Genomic DNA, 15,572 nt, shown 5'->3' on the forward strand with positions numbered 1-15,572 from the left:
AAGCATCCATCCATCCATCCATCCATCCATCTACCAATTCAACCACCCTACATCACTGTATCCTCAGCATGGAACCCAGGGCCTGGCACACAGTAGGTGCTCAGCTGGGGTTTGCTGAAAACTGAAGAAAAGAGAAGAAAACAGAAAATATTCTTACCAGATTTCTTTTTCCCAATGTGCTCCCTGTACAGGAAAGAAAGGGGGTGGGAAAGAGTAATGAGTCAGTACTTGTCATGTATTGACATGAGTTATTCTGCTAGGAAACTGCGATTCTCCATCCCCTACAACATCATCAGTGAATGAATAAAATCCAGGCCAACTAGAGGGACTCTGACTTCTTCAAAGAGAAAGAATTTCTCTTAATTTTCCCCCTTTGCCTGATAAGTGCTCCGGTGCCCTGGGGACCAGCGTCGCCATTTATTTGTAGACTGGAAGCCCTGGGGAGGAGCTGAAGGGGGTTGCACAGTTTGAAAATAGGAGTTAGGTCCTCACACTGCACTGAGCCTGATGCCTACCTCGTCAGGCACAGCAGAGGTCCCTGCCCCATTTCTTGGGGTCCCCTAAGCCATAAACATGGGGCAGAAAGTGCTTGGCAGTAAGTGTACAAGGAACACATAAAACTGGGCAGAAGTTTGGATAGCAGTGAACACAGTGCACCTTCCTAGTGGTGACAGGGGAGACACTACTATGGGGCTAGAATTCACAGGAAATAATGAATAGGGACTCCCTTACATTCGTCGACCATGTCAGAGTTTATAAACGCAACTGTATCAGCCAGGCATGGTGCTTCACGCCTGGAATCTCAGCACTTTGGGAGGCTGAGGTGGATGGATCATCTGCGGTCAGGAGTTCAAGACCAGCCTGGCCAGCATGGTGAGACCCCGTCTCTACTAAAAATACAAAAATTAGCTGGGTGTAGTGACACACACCTGTAGTCCCAGCTACTCGGGAAGCTGAGACAGAAGAATCAATTGAACCTGGCAGGTGGAGGTGCAGTGAGCCAAGCTCGTGCGCCTGCACTCTAGCCTGGGTGACAGAGCAAGACTCCATCTTGGGGGGCCGGGGGCCGGGGGGTGGGGAAAGCAACTGTATCACAAATGCAGCATTACAAATTAGGGCTTACAAAGCACTTTAAAGTAAGTTATCTCAAGACTAATAAAGTTTGCAGTGGTTGGGTTGGGATGGACATTGTGGCAACAGTAGCATTAGCTAGTATTATTAAATGGTACTAGACCCAGTGCCGGCACCCTGCTAGGCACTTGTAGTTCACTCATTCAATACTCACAATGATCATAGGGAATAAGTATTATTCTTATTCCCATTTTACAGACGAGAAACAGAGAAGCTAAGTAATTTGCTCAAGGCCTCACAGCTAGAATTTGAACCCAGATCCAACTAACTTTAAAAAAACTGAGATATAATTGACAAACCATAAAACTCATCCTTTAGGCCTGAAGCAGTGGCTCATGCCTGTAATCCCAGCACTTTGGGAGGCCTGGGGTGGGCGGATCACCTGAGGTCAGGAATTGGAGACCAGCCTGGCCAACATGGTGAAACCCCATCTCTATTTAAAAATACAAAAATGAGCCAGGTGTGGTGGCAGGCACCTGTAATACCAGCTACTCAGGAGGCTGAGGCAGGAGAATTGCTTGAACCTGGGAGGTGGAGGCTGCAGTGAGCCGAGATCATGCCACTGCACTCCAGCCTGGGAGACAGAGTGAGACTCTGTGTCAAAAACAAAACAAAACAAACAAACAAAAACTCATCCTTTAAAGATATACAATTGGCCGGGCGCGGTGGCTCAAGCCTGTAATCCCAGCACTTTGGGAGGCCGAGACGGGCGGATCACGAGGTCAGGAGATCCACACCATCCTGGCTAACATGGTGAAACCCCGTCTCTACTAAAAAATACAAAAAACTAGCCAGGTGAGGTGGCGGGCGCCTGTAGTCCCAGCTACTTGGGAGGCTGAGGCAGAAGAATGGCGTAAACCCGGGAGGCGGAGCTTGTAGTGACCTGAGATCGGGCCACTGCACTCCAGCCCGGGCGACAGAGCGAGACTCCGTCTCAAAAAAAAAAAAAAAAAAGATATACAATTTACTGGTTTTTAGTATATTCACAAGGTTATCCAACCATCACCACTAATTCCAAATCACTTTCATCACTCCAAAAAGAAGCCCTATACCCGTTATTAGTCACTTCCCATTCCCCGTCCTCCAGCCCTTGGCAACCACAAATCTGCTTGCTGTCTCTAACGATTCGCCTGTTCTGGATGTTTCATATAAACGGAATCATATAGTGTGTGGCCTTTTGTGGCCGGCTTCTTTCATTTGGCATAGGGTCTTTGAGGTTCATCCATGTTGTGGCATGTATCAGTACTTCATTCCTTTTTGTTGCTAAGTAATATTCCATTGTGTGGATAAACCACAATTTGTTTACCCATTACTGAGTCGCTGGACATTTGGGTTGTTTCCACTCTTTGGCTATTTTGAAAAATGTTTCTGTGAACATCTGTGTACAAGTTTTTGTACGGACATATGTTTTTATTTCTCTTGGTTATATACCTAAGAGAGGAATTGCTAGGTCATATGGTAACTCCAGGTTTAACTTTTTAAGGAAGTGCCACGCAGATGTCCACAGCAACTGCATCATTTTATATCCCACCAGCAACGTATGAAGGTTCCAACTTCTTCATATCCTTGACAATACTTATTATATATCTTCTTTTTTTTTTTGAGGTGGAGTCTCGCTCTGTTACCCAGGCTGGAGTGCAGGTGGCGTGATCTCGGCTCACTGCAATCTCTGCCTCCCAGGTTCAAACGATTCTCCTGCCTCAGCCTCCCATGTAGCTGAGATTACAGGCACCCGCCACCACGCTAAGTTTTGTATTTTTAGTAGAGACGGGGTTTTGCTATGTTGGCCAGGCTGGTCTTGAACTCCTGACCTCAGGTGATCTGCCCGCTTCGGCCTCCCAAAGTGCTGGGATTACAGGTATGAGCCACCATGCCTGATCTATCTATCTTCCTGATTACAGCCATTCTAGCAGGTGTGAATTAGATCTAATGATATTTCACTGTAGCTTGGATTTGCATTTCCTGATGGATAATGATGCAAGTATCTTCTCATATGCTTATTGGCTATTTGTGCATTTTCTTTCGAGAAATGTCTATTCAATGTCTGGGTTTTTAACCACCATGTAATAATGCTTCAGAGCAACCTGGGAGAGAGCAGGGAGGGAGCTAAGCCAAGCCCAAGAGCCAGGGACTACAGTTCTCCTGTATGTCTGGGAGGCGTAGCAGAGTCTGGCCAGGTTGGGTTGGGCCGGTAGTGATGTCCTCCCTCCAGGGATAACATCACTGAGGTTGACCTTCACAGCACCCATGCAGAGAAGGGTGAGGGTCAGAGTGGAATGTCCTGGCTCACCTTCGCTGGCACTCACTGGGTCCTGGTCAGAAAGCTACACTTGGACTGACTCACTGCGTCCTCATACATCCCTTTGAGGGTTACTCCATTTTGCAGATGAAGATACTGAGGCCCAGAAAGGTGAGGTACCAGGCCCGGGACTGGAACCCAGAAGTCTGGCTGGAGCCCACTCTCCTGACCACCACCTGGACTGTCTAGTGACCAAAGTTCCCCTCTTAGCTGCTGCATCAAGATGCAGTAACGCAGGTTCCACCAGGCTGCTTCTACAGAAAGCACCAGCTGCCAGAGCTGCCATCCAGGCCTGCGACCTGAGCTGTGGTCTGCGTTTAAGTCCCGGGCTCCTCCTGAGCCACGCGCCCCTGCTTCCACTGTCCCAGCCAGAGCACGGGAGTGGGGACGGCAGGGGGCTCTTGGGTTCAGGCAGCCACAGCATGCGTTTGCTCAAGCAGGTGGGTCATCTTGGTGTGATATGCTTGGGGTGTTCCCAAGTTTTCCTACTCACGGTGGCCAAAACCCTCCTCCGATAGCACCAGTTGGCTGGGAAAGGCCCCCAAAGTCCATCTCAAGCCCTAACATGGGTTGACCTTCGGGATCCTGACCAACAGACCAACCCCACTGGGTATAACCCTCAAGTTCACTATCCCTAAACCAACAACCAGGGCCCAGCTGAGACTGCCTGCTGTGGCCCCGGAACCATCCCTTGGGCCCTTGGCAACCTCACCACCTTCCTTCCTTTTCAAATCCTGGCTTAAAGAAAGGAAGGCATCACGAGGTAAGCACCTGCCCTGTGCCAGACACCATCCTCTATGGGTAGGATCTTGCTCAGTCCTCACAACCGAGCTGTGAGCCAGGATAGTGATGCCCGCTTCACTGATGAGGAAATAAGCTCAGAGAAGGCAAGTCATTTGTCCAAGGTCACACAGCTGGGAAGGGACAAAGAGATCTGAACCTTCCCTTTCTTTCCAGGAAGGCTCTCGGAACCACATACATATACTCCAGCATGATGCTTGCTAGCTTATCTCAGCTGTTACCTGGTGCTTTCTTTGGTACAGTCTAGGCTGTGTTTTGTATTTTTAGTGGCTGTTCTATTTGTGGATGCACGGGTGCCTGTGTACCCACATGTTCACGCAGCTTTTCCACCACTGTGGGAGTCAGCAGGCCCTCCCTATCTGGCTGATGAATGAATGAACAATCCCAGTGCCCTTGGCTGGATGCAAGGGCACTGAGAACTCCTGTCCTGCACTATTTCTACAAGCCCAAGACAGCAAGCTAGTGGGGCTGCCTCTGCCACCAAAGAGAGGAAGACAGAGAGTGTCACAAAGCCACCATGCAGCCTCCGGGACTTCCCACCTCCTCTCGAGGGCTGGCTTACACCCCGTGTCCCCAAGTGTCTCTCCTTGAATGAAGATGACCAGACTCCTCCCAAGCACAGCAGCTGCTCCTGGCCTGGCCCTCTCCCCTCTGTGTGTCTAAGTTGATCTGATGCTTGCTCAGAGGCTGGGGCCACTGCAACCACCCTCGCCAGGGAGAGGCCAAAGCAATCCCAGCACTAACACTGGGAAGGGCCGCCAGGGCGGGGCTTCTTCACCTCAGGTCCATGTACAGGATTCTGCACCCATGAGGACCTCCTGAAACTGCAGGTGCTCCTCCAGGAAGAGGGAAGAAAGCTTCTGTTGGAATCTCTAAGTGGTCCATGATGTTCCCCAAAGTCACAGCTGGAATCTCTAAGTGGTCTATGATGCTCTCCAAAGTTAAAGTTGGATTCTCTAAGTGGTCCATGATACTCCCCAAAGTTAAAGTCTCTAGGACACTGAGATAAAGTAGAAGAAAATCTGGCTATCGTTGAATCCAGGGGCCCAAGGAACGCACACCAATGTCAATACTACCCTCATGGCTGCTGTCTGATGCCTGCTGCTTCCTCTGCCCTTGGGCAATAAGGTCTGCAGAGCACGACCCAAGTGATTTTCCCTACAGCCTCTCATTTGATTCCCCAGGCAATGCTGTGAGGGAGGTGTCATCGCCCCATCTCACATAAGAGGAGACGGAAGCAAGGGGCGGAAAAACCTGCCAAAGCTCACCCGGCTTGAAAGTGGCTCCTATAAACTGAATTCGTATGTTGAAACCCTGACCCCCAGTGTGATGGTGCTTGGAGATGGAACCTTTGGGGGTAATTAGGTCATAAAGGTGGAGCCCCCAGAATGGGATTAGCACCTTTATGAGAAGAAACATGAAGGTAAGAGGATCGCTTGAGCCTAGGAGTTTCAGACCCGCCTGGGCAACATAGCCAGACCCTGTCTCTACAAAAAATTAAAAGAAAAAAAAAAAAAAAGAAGAGACATGAGAACTCTCTCTCTCTCTCTCCCCTCCATGTGGGGACACATCTGCAAACCAGGAAGTGGCCTTCACCAGGCACTGAAATAGCTGGCACCTTGATCTTGGATTTCTAGCCTCCAGAAAGTGAGAAATACATTTTTGTTGTTAAGCCACCCAGTCTGTGGTATTTTTGTCGTAGCAGGTGGGACAGACTAAGACAGTAGTCAGGCAAGTTTCCCTGCTGAGGGTATATCAGGCTGGGCATCTTGATGAACTCTTAAGAGACGGCGCTGGAATAAAGACAGCAATGTCTGGACATTCCAAGAGGGGAACTAGCAAGAGCCACCACTTCCTGAGCAGCTGGCAAGGTCTTAGAATTTTTCCCTGTGGCAGTCACTCAGTCCTCACCATTACCCTAAGAAGTACAGCTACTCCCATTTCACAATAGAGCAAGTGGAAGCCCAGAAGCAAAGTGAGGGGAGGTGCATAGCCACACAGCCAGGAGTGGCAGAGGCGGGATTCGAACCTGGGTGTACTAGATTGCAAACTCAGGCTCTTTTCTATCAAGTAAGCCTCTTGTGTGGGACTGAGCTTAGGTTCAGACTGAGGCTGACCTGGGGAAAAGTCACCTTCACCTCTTCCAAACTGTGCCTCTCTTTCATTACTATTTTGTTAAAAGTCCCTTTTATTATTCTGAACCTCAGCTTCCTCATCTGTAAGAGAGGAATGACAGGTTTTTTGTTTTTGAGACAGAGTCTCCCTCTGTCGCCCAGGCTGGAGTACAGTAGTAACGATCACTGCTCACTGCAGCCTCAACCTCCTTGGCCCGAGCAATTCTCCCATCTCAGTTTCCTGAGTATCTGGGACTACAGGCATGTACCACAATCAAAAAAATTTTTTTTGATTTTTAGTAGAGACAGGGTCTCACTGTGTTGCTCAGGCTGGTCTCGAACTTCTGAGCTCAAGCAATCCTCCCACCTCAGTCTCCCAAAGTGCTGGGATTACAGGCGTGAGGGAATGACAGTTTTTATTGGGCAGTTTTGTGAGAAAATGAAGTGGAAAGGGAACACAATAAGCTCTGTATCCTTTGATTTACCTTGTGTAGAAATTATAATTGAAGCCAGAGGCTATGAGCCTGAATGGCAGTTCAATCCTGCAAGCTTGGGAGGACTGTAGACAAAGGTGCTTTGAGAATATTTCCCCATATTTCATGATGGCGATACAAACTGGGAAATGCTTACCAGACACTAACGCCAAAGACACTAAGAACAAAAACATTAGCCAGCATGAGCTAAACACCCTAAATTATCAGATTTATATTATTCTGTATCTTTATGATTATTTTTAAATTTATGAAACCGTGTCTTGGCTTCCGTGTTGGTAAAGCATTCCCTTGTGACATCTGATTCAAAGGTTTACTGTTGCCTCTTACAGAATGTCTCCCTTGACTCCAAAACCACACGCTTCTGTGCACTCACTATGAGAAGCTATATTTACTCACTCTGTGCTCATCACAGGAAACGGTGCATATTGGAATATATTTATTGCAGAGACTTAGGTCTACTCAACTGCGTGCTAGCAAACCATCAGTCCTGAGTGGTGCACTTGGAGGTCTGTGAACTCCATTTTGGAGGTCGCTGTGTGTGTGTATAAATATAAATGGCCTGACTTCACTTGTTAGAACACTTTGATGCTTTCTCCTCACAAGTCTATTTAAAAAAATTTTGTGACTCCAGCAGATCACTTCCAAAAAGGAGCATGTGTTTCTCTCTTGATACACGTACAGTGCTCAGCATACTCCCTCCACGCTGGCTGCTTGGCAAACTCAGCCTTGGTTACGGCTGCTGCCTGGGGCATCCAGTGAACGCAGTGCCAAGAGTGGCAGCATCTACTTTTGGAATAGAGCCTGGCTGGTACTTTTCAGACCTTCTCGAATGAGCCCAGATGGACCCCAAACTCTGCCGGCTCTTGCTCCTGTGACCCCAGGACAATCCCAGCACCTTGGGCTGGTCTCTTTTCCCCACTGCTATTTCTCCATTAGCCAGATCCCCACCTGCTTTCCCCAAAGCACCTGGGCTGGCCAGGGTGTTGGTGCGTAAGTGCAGGTAGGCAGGTGGTGCTTGGGTTTTATGTGGTGTGCACTGTGTGGCTGGGGCTGCTGGCTCTGTAGCAACAGGCATCTGGGCAAGCGGCCTGCCCACCGCAGGGAGAAGTGACAGGGAGGCAGGGCTGTGGTGGGCATTTTGGAGCGCTTCGGAGCCTGGCTGGTCAGGATGAAATCCTGGCCCCGTTGCTCACTGGCGGTGGGGTCTTCGTTGGTTTGGGTTGCTCCCGCATTCATATCCCTGGCAGTTCCTGAGCACACCCACCTCTGCAGACAGAAGCTAGATGAATCTACAGCTCAGTCCCTGCCTCGTGGGCTCATTCTGCCCAGTTCCGACACACCTCACTAAATGCTGTGGGCAGGTGCAGAGTATTACGGGATGACAGGAGTGGCACTCGGCCAGTTTCCTTCACCTGTCAAATCGGACGATCACTACCCACTTACAGCACCTCTGAAGGCTAAGTGAAGTGTGGTCTCACAGGGGTTCAGCCGACGAAACCCACTGTCGGCTGCACTTTGCTTTATTTGGAGGTGGCTGGACTGGCAGGAGGGAGGTCTGTGGAGCTCCATCTGGGGAGGCCCACAAACGAACTTACTCTTTGGGGGGATTCAGGTCCTCAGGTCTTGTCTCAAAGAACTGCAGCACCTCATCACACTGAGAGATGTAGGGGGGCAGCTGGATGAGGGCCTGGAGAAGAGAGACGCAGGTGAGTGCAAAGGAGGAGAGGGGGCTGGGCATGGTGGCGTGTGCCTGTAATCCCAGCTACTCAGGAGGCTGAGGCAAGAGAATTGTTTGAACCTGGGAGGCAGAGGTTGCAGTGAGCTGAGATCGCGCCACTGCACTCCAGCCTGGGTGACACAGAGACTGTCTCAAACAAACACACACACACACACACACACACACACACAACCAAAAAGCAAAGGAAGGAGGGGGTGTTAGGAATGCCATACACCACCAGTGGCTCTCAAACTCAGGAAGGCACCAGAGTCACTTGGAGGGCTTGTTAAAACACAGATCATGGATCCCCACCCGAGTTTCTGATTCAGTAGTTCTGTGGAGGGGGCTGAATGTGCATCTCTAAAAAAAGTTTCCTGGTGATGCTGATGTTTGGGAAACAACACATACACACACACACAAAATGTATGACATACATGCATACATTATAGGCATATTTGTTCAAGTAATAGGTACATATTCAGGCAAAAATCAGACCATACTGTACATGCTATTTTGTAAACCGATGCTTTCACTTAACTATAAATTGTCAACTTCATGCCATTTCATTATTCTTATTTATGTTGAGACAGGATCTTGCTCTGTCACCCAGGCTGGAGTGCAGTGGTGCACTCTTGGCTCACCACAACCTCTGCCTCCTGGGTTTAAGGAATTTTTGTGCCCTAGCCTCCTGAGTAGCTGGCATTATAGGCATGTGCTACCATGCCTGGCTAATTTTTTTTTTCTTTTTTTTTGTATTTTTAGTGAGACGGGGTTTCGGCAAGTCACCCAGGCTGGTCTTGAGCTCCCGGCCTCAAGTGATCCACCCACTTCAGCCTCCCAAAGTGCTGGGATTACAGGTGTTGAGCCACTGCAGCTGGCTCATTTCATTATTCTTCTATAACATCACCTATACTGGATATTGGATTTTGTACAGCTGTGTCATACTTTATTCAAGTCGTCTACTGGTGAATCTTAAGGTTATTTCCAACATGCTCACATACGTGTCTTAACTCACGAATCTGAAGCATTAAAGTGAAGGGACTGTTTTATGATTTGGATAGAGGTTCAAAGTCTCTAAGTTAATGAGCGGTTGAAATAGATCTTCCACTGGCCAAATTCCACATTAATCTGCCCCAGTGACTCACTGGCTCTGTCACGGAGCCTCAAGTGGCTATAGGTTGGACAGAGGGTAGGTGGTGGGCACAAAGTTGCCCTCCACAAAGCTGGTTTATCTACTAACAGGTATTCAGTCAATGATTCAATGAGCATTTTCTTTGTGCCCAGCACTGCACTAGTTTCTGTGCCAAATACAAGAGAAGTGCAGGGTACAATCTGCTCATTAAAGGATTTGAAACTCAGACATGGCCATCATGAATAAACAGCTTGGTTTAACAAATATTTACTGAAGCCTCCTTTGGCCCAGGCCCTGGAACAGGGTGAGGAGGATGTAGATCTGAGGGTGGTTCAGGTGGTTCATACATACATTTTGTTGCACACACATGTGCAGAGAACACATGTGCATACGCGTGAATTGCACAGGTGATTCTGGCAGCCAAGCCACCCAAGCAGTTCAAGAGATGTGCCTTGCATTTCCTTCCTTCCTTCTTCCTTCCTTCCTCCTTCCTTCCTTCCTTCCTTCCTCCTTCCTTCCTTCCTTCCTCCCTCCCTCCCTCCCTCCCTCCCTCCCTCCTTTCCTCCCTTGGTCCACCCCCCTCCCCTTTCTCTCTCTCTTTCTTTCTTGACGGAGTCTTGCTCTGTCATCAGGCTGGAGTGCAGTGGTGCTATCTCAGCTCACTGCAACCTTTGCCTCCCCGGTTCAAGCGATTCCCGGCCTCAGCCTCCTTAGTAGCTGGGATTACAGCTGCATGCCACCATGCCCGGCTAATTTTTTATATTTTAGTAGAGATTGGGTTTTACCAGGTTGGCCAAGATAGTCTCGATCTCCTGACCTTGTGATCCGCCCACCTTGGCTCCCAAAGTGCTGGGCGTGTGCCCTCGCGGCCGGCCTGTGTCTTGCATTTTCTATATAACCAGCCCTTAATAACTCACCACCCAACTCCGAGAGTGATGTGCCAACCCTGCAGCAGTACTGGGCTCTCGTGGACCAACGGAGAGATGAATGGAGGCCTCCAGTGTGGTACCTTTTACAGGGCTTCGTGGATATGTTGACCCTACGCAATTATTTCTCCTATATTTTACACAGTTTAAAAAAATTAACCTGTGTAAAACACAGTAAAAGCTTACCATCTTACCCATTTTCAACTGTACTGTTACAGTGCATTAAGTATTTAATACATTCACACTGCTGTGCTACCAGCACTGCCATCCATCCACAGAACTCTTTTCATCTTCCAAAACTGAAACTCTGTACTCATTAAATAACAACTACCCTTCCACCCTCCCCCGGCACCACCATTCTACTTCTGTCTCTAGGGATTGATGATGCCAGGTAGCTCATATAAGTGGAATTATACAGCGTTTGTCGTTTTGAGTCTGGCTGATGTCATTTAGCATGCTCATCCATTCAAGGCTCATGCTTGTAGCCGGGCATCAACACCTCCTTCCTTTTAAAGGATGAGTGATATTCCATTGTATGGATACACCACATTTTGCTTATCCTTCACCTGTCGATGGACACTTGGGTTGCCAACCCTACATTACTTTGAGTCAGGCTCTAACTTTAAGCCCCTGAGCTGCAATCTGCTCCAGACTCAAAATGGATAAACATTGTGAGGGATGTGGATGACTCAGTAGGGGACCTTTCCTGGTCACTGTCCACCCTTCCATCCTTCTGAGGGGTGACTAAAGGGCTCACCAATTTTTAAAATTAGCCTTTAAGTAGCTCCTGCTCTGCAGCAGATCCTTAAGGACTGTTTCCAGAGCTGAATCAGGGAGTCCCAGAGACAGGAGCAGGCCCTTCCCTCCCCCACCTCCTGTTTCTGGTCGCCCTTCTTTTTCTGGTTCCGAGCAGCGAGTGGTCGTTCTCCTGGCCAGGATGAGCTGCTGTCTGCTCCCCACTCCCCACGGGCCTCTTTTTCCTCTGAAATCCTGCAGCCCTTGCAGTTGGAGCCACATAATGAAGGAGCTGATTATATGCTGGACTGTGGTGCGTCCTGGCTGCTTTGTGTGCAAATATCTTGCGGCTTCCCCCCAAGACTGCAATAACAGCACTCCCTGACCTTGGCTCAGCACTGGGTGACTCCTGAAACGTGTTCATCTGTGTCACTTTATGTAACCTCGGGAAGGCTGGCCCATTTAAAAGATGGGGAAATGGAGGCTCTGGTGAGGTGGCTTGGACTTGAGAGTCCAGGAAAGGCCGACTGCAAACCTCTACCTTAAATCCACAAAAGGCAGCAGGGTGGCAGCTGTTCCTCCTCCACCTTCCCTACATGCCTAGACAGTGCTGGTGAGACCCTAAACAACACGAGGGAACAGGCTGGAGCTGGCCATGTGTCTCTGTTAGAGGAGAGCTGGGTGGGTGTGGGGCACGACCCCGGGAGATGGTCACTGTCTCTGCCTGGAGGGGGCCTCCCAGGATGGGCAGAGGCCCCAAATGGACCAGGAGGGGAAGAGACAAACGAGGCCCATGGAAACCTCCTGATGATGCCAAGTTCTCTTCTGGTTTTGAGCTATGCCTAGGCAGTAAAAGCCAAACCAAACCCCCAAACCATAAAAGAAGTCAAGTTACTAATAAAAGGCAGGGCTGAATGCTTTGATGTTGGCCCATTTCATTTGGGATGGACGTGGCTACCAGTAAAAAATGACCCGGGGCCGAGAAACCATTCTGCTTCTGAAAGACTCCAGGATAGTCCTGAGTTCCATCAGTAGTGACAAAGAACCACAGCTCCAGCCAACTCAGTCCTGTTCTGGAAGGGATCCTGGTGCTTTGGACAGATGTGGCTGATGCAGGCACGAGACAGGAGAGCAAGTCCTGCTTGCAGAGGGTAACAATAAAGGTCAGACAGAACCAGTTCCTGATTCTGGCCTCGTCACTTCCTGGCTGTGAGATTCTGGCCAAGTCTCACTGCCTCTCTGAGCCTCAGTCTACTCATCTGCAAAGTGGAGCTAAAGAACACCCATCTTGGAGGGCTGTGCCATAGAATAAGTGAGGAAGTGGCTGTACGGTTTCCATCATATACTAGCTGCTTGATGGACACTGGATAATCCCGTTATCCCAATAATCTCTATACTGCCCCAGGTACAAGAATATAAGTGTTTCCAAAGGTGATTTCAGAGACAGCCAGATGATTACGTTAAATGACAATGCCTTGGCTAGGGAGAAGGTTCATGTTTTCTCAATTCTCTTTCAACCTTCTGTAATTTAAAAAAGAATGCCCTAGAGAAGTAACACTTGTCTAACTTGCTTCCTGAGCAGGACGGGCTCTGCAGAGCCTCTGGTAGGCAGGTAACAGCAGCTAGTTAGATTTAAAAACATTTTCTGTTGTTGTTGTTGTTGTTTTATTGTTTTTATTTTTTACTTTTATGGCAGGCACATGATACCTATTTGTTTTGTTTGCTTGTTTTTGAGACAGAGTCTGGCTCTGTGGCCCAGGCTGCAGTGCAGGGTGGGATCTCAGCTCACTGCAGCCTCCACCTCCTGGGCTCGAGATTCTCCCACCTCAGCCTCCTGAGTAGCTGGAATTACAGGCGTGCACACCATGCCTGGCTAATTTTTGTATTTTTAGTAGAAATGGGGTTTCGCCATGTTGCCCAGGCTGGTCTCAAACTCCTGGTCTCATGTAGTCCACCTGTCTCGGCCTTCCAAAGTGTTGGGATTACAGGCGTAAACCACTGTGCCCAGCTGATAGCAGTTTTATGTTATGTTTGTGATACAAAGTTTCCTCTAAGATATATTGTGTTCAGAAGTTTAAAAAGTCAGGAATCCCTCTTACCACAGTAGGCAGCACGTCAGTCTTATAATGTGAAGAAGTTCAAAAGGTGAGTTGAAGAAAAAGATTAATAATAATATAAGTGGGTGGTGTACGACAGAATTCCAGAAGGAAAGTCTCAAGTGTTTGGAGCCTTGTAAATACTGCTGTTATGTTGCTCCCAGTTTAAAATACTACAGCATGGGCACCCACACGCACAAGTGTGTACATTTGCATGTGTGTTTGATTTAAGCTACACCGTATGATGGTTAGTTACTACCTGAAGACCCCTCACTGAGAATGAACACTGGGGCAAGTGAAAGACTCTAATCAGAAGTCCATACTTCAGAAAAGGCTGCTTCAGGGCTTTATCTTCATTGTGGATCAATACCACAACCTTTATTCATTAGCCTAACTGTTGTTAGAAAGAATTTTGTTTTTCTACTGGTGAAATGATCCTAGAAATATTCTCAGACACTCTGTCCCTTGCACAAACAGAACCTGGTGAACCCAGTACCGTATATCCTTCAGAACAGGGCCCTGGGTCTAGGATTTAGGGTTCAGCTTCTTCTTGAGGATTTTACTGTGAGACCACGGTTAGGATAAGCTGATCCTGCCTCTAGAATGTGGCTGCATCTGCCTTGAGGAATCATTCATGCAGAGAGATGTCAGACAGACAGCTGGGATTTCAAGGAGCTTCCAGAAAAACTTGAGTGGCTATTTATGAGGCGGCTTGATAATAAATGCTTGTAGGTGTGGCAGGATTCAGCTGAGTCATATTTTCATTGTCTTTTGACGAACAGAAGTTCTTAAAATTAATGTATTCAAATAAATCAACCTTTTTGTGCTGCGTATCCTTTTTGTATCTTTAGAAATCCTATACCTAGAGATTAAAATATATTTTCCTATGTTATCTCCTAAACCTTTTGTGATATTGTCTCTTACATTTATGTCTTTAATTTTCTTGGAAATGATTTCATGTGTGGTGTGAGGCAGGGGTTAATTATCTTTTTTGTTTTTTTTCCCATGTGGATATCCATTTATTGAGGAATAACCTGCAAGGTTGCCTTTGTCAGTGTCACAGTGTCCATCCAAATACACACGGATCTGTTTCTGGGTTTTCTATTTGTTTCAAGGGTTTGTCTATCCTTGTGCTAATACTGCACTATGTTAATTTAGTGTAACTTTACAATAGGTCTGCGAACAGAAAGTTTCTTCCATTGTAATATATACCTGGGAGCTAGCTTTGGGATATCATCTATAGCCCTCATCTATCTCTATTAGAGACTTTCATTTTCTACTAAAATAAAGTTAGTTGTGATAGATCAAATTGGCTTAAGTCGGTTCACAGCAATGTCAGTAACAGATACCTAAATGTCATGTAACAGCCTACGTAGTCTATAAAAGAAGCGGATCATTTCATCTCTCTCCAGGAGGGCAGTTCCCTTGAAACAGCCCAGGGAATCTGGCCAACCAAAACTCCAAATATCTGCTCTATTTATTATGTTTCATTAATAGCAGGGGGTAGTAACTTCCACGTGGCTCATTTAACATAAGCAGTTTCCTCCCTGTGGTTAGCCCAGGTGAATTCATTATCTCTGTACCATTCCAAGCATCAGGCTGCTGCTATCCTGTATTACTCTCGGATTTTAAATTTCCTTTTCAAAACCAAAAGTCCAGGAGTTGGTGAAGCTCTGGGTGCAAGGAAAATCTGACTCTGGAGAGAAGTCAGGTGGGCTGGGGAAGAAGCAGAATAGGCTAATTCGGGCTGAGGGACAACAGATTCTGGGGAAGGTACGAACTGGAACTTCCCAGCTGGGCAAGGTGACCCTATAGTCCTTGCCAGTAGAGCCTAGACAAAAGATCATCTCCAGAATTGGAATTTCAGGCTCTAGAGGTTTGGAATGGGACAAGGAAGAGCTGAACCTTCTTCTGAGGGCTGGCCCTTTGCCCCAGCCCTTCTTTTGTCATGAGATACTCAGCAGACAGAAGAGTCTGGGTTTATCTGGCTCTAAGAAACACACATTTGAATACTTGGGCTTTTTGAACTTTTACTTTCTTTCCTTTTTTTTTGAGATGGAGTCTTGCTCTGTCACCCACGCTGGAGTGTAATGGCACGATCTTGGCTCACTGCAACCTCTGCCTCCC

General features: G+C 47.8%; 1 protein-coding gene across 2 annotated transcripts in view; it reads right to left on the minus strand.

Moving 5' to 3' along the window:
- Positions 1 to 15,572, minus strand: part of SH3PXD2B (SH3 and PX domains 2B) — a 124,152-nt gene that overhangs the window by 40,188 nt on the left and 68,392 nt on the right. For both annotated transcript variants that reach the window (XM_033180305.1, XM_033180306.1), the window contains exons 5-6: positions 8,435 to 8,526; positions 158 to 183 (exon numbers count right to left, since the gene is read on the minus strand). In XM_033180305.1, the coding sequence (XP_033036196.1) occupies positions 158 to 183; positions 8,435 to 8,526 (118 nt within the window). The remainder of the gene's footprint in view (positions 1 to 157; positions 184 to 8,434; positions 8,527 to 15,572) is intronic.

Source organism: Trachypithecus francoisi, unplaced genomic scaffold (genome assembly GCF_009764315.1).
Source record: "Trachypithecus francoisi isolate TF-2019V2 unplaced genomic scaffold, Tfra_2.0 Lachesis_group2, whole genome shotgun sequence".
Classification (NCBI taxonomy): Eukaryota; Metazoa; Chordata; class Mammalia; order Primates; family Cercopithecidae; genus Trachypithecus; species Trachypithecus francoisi.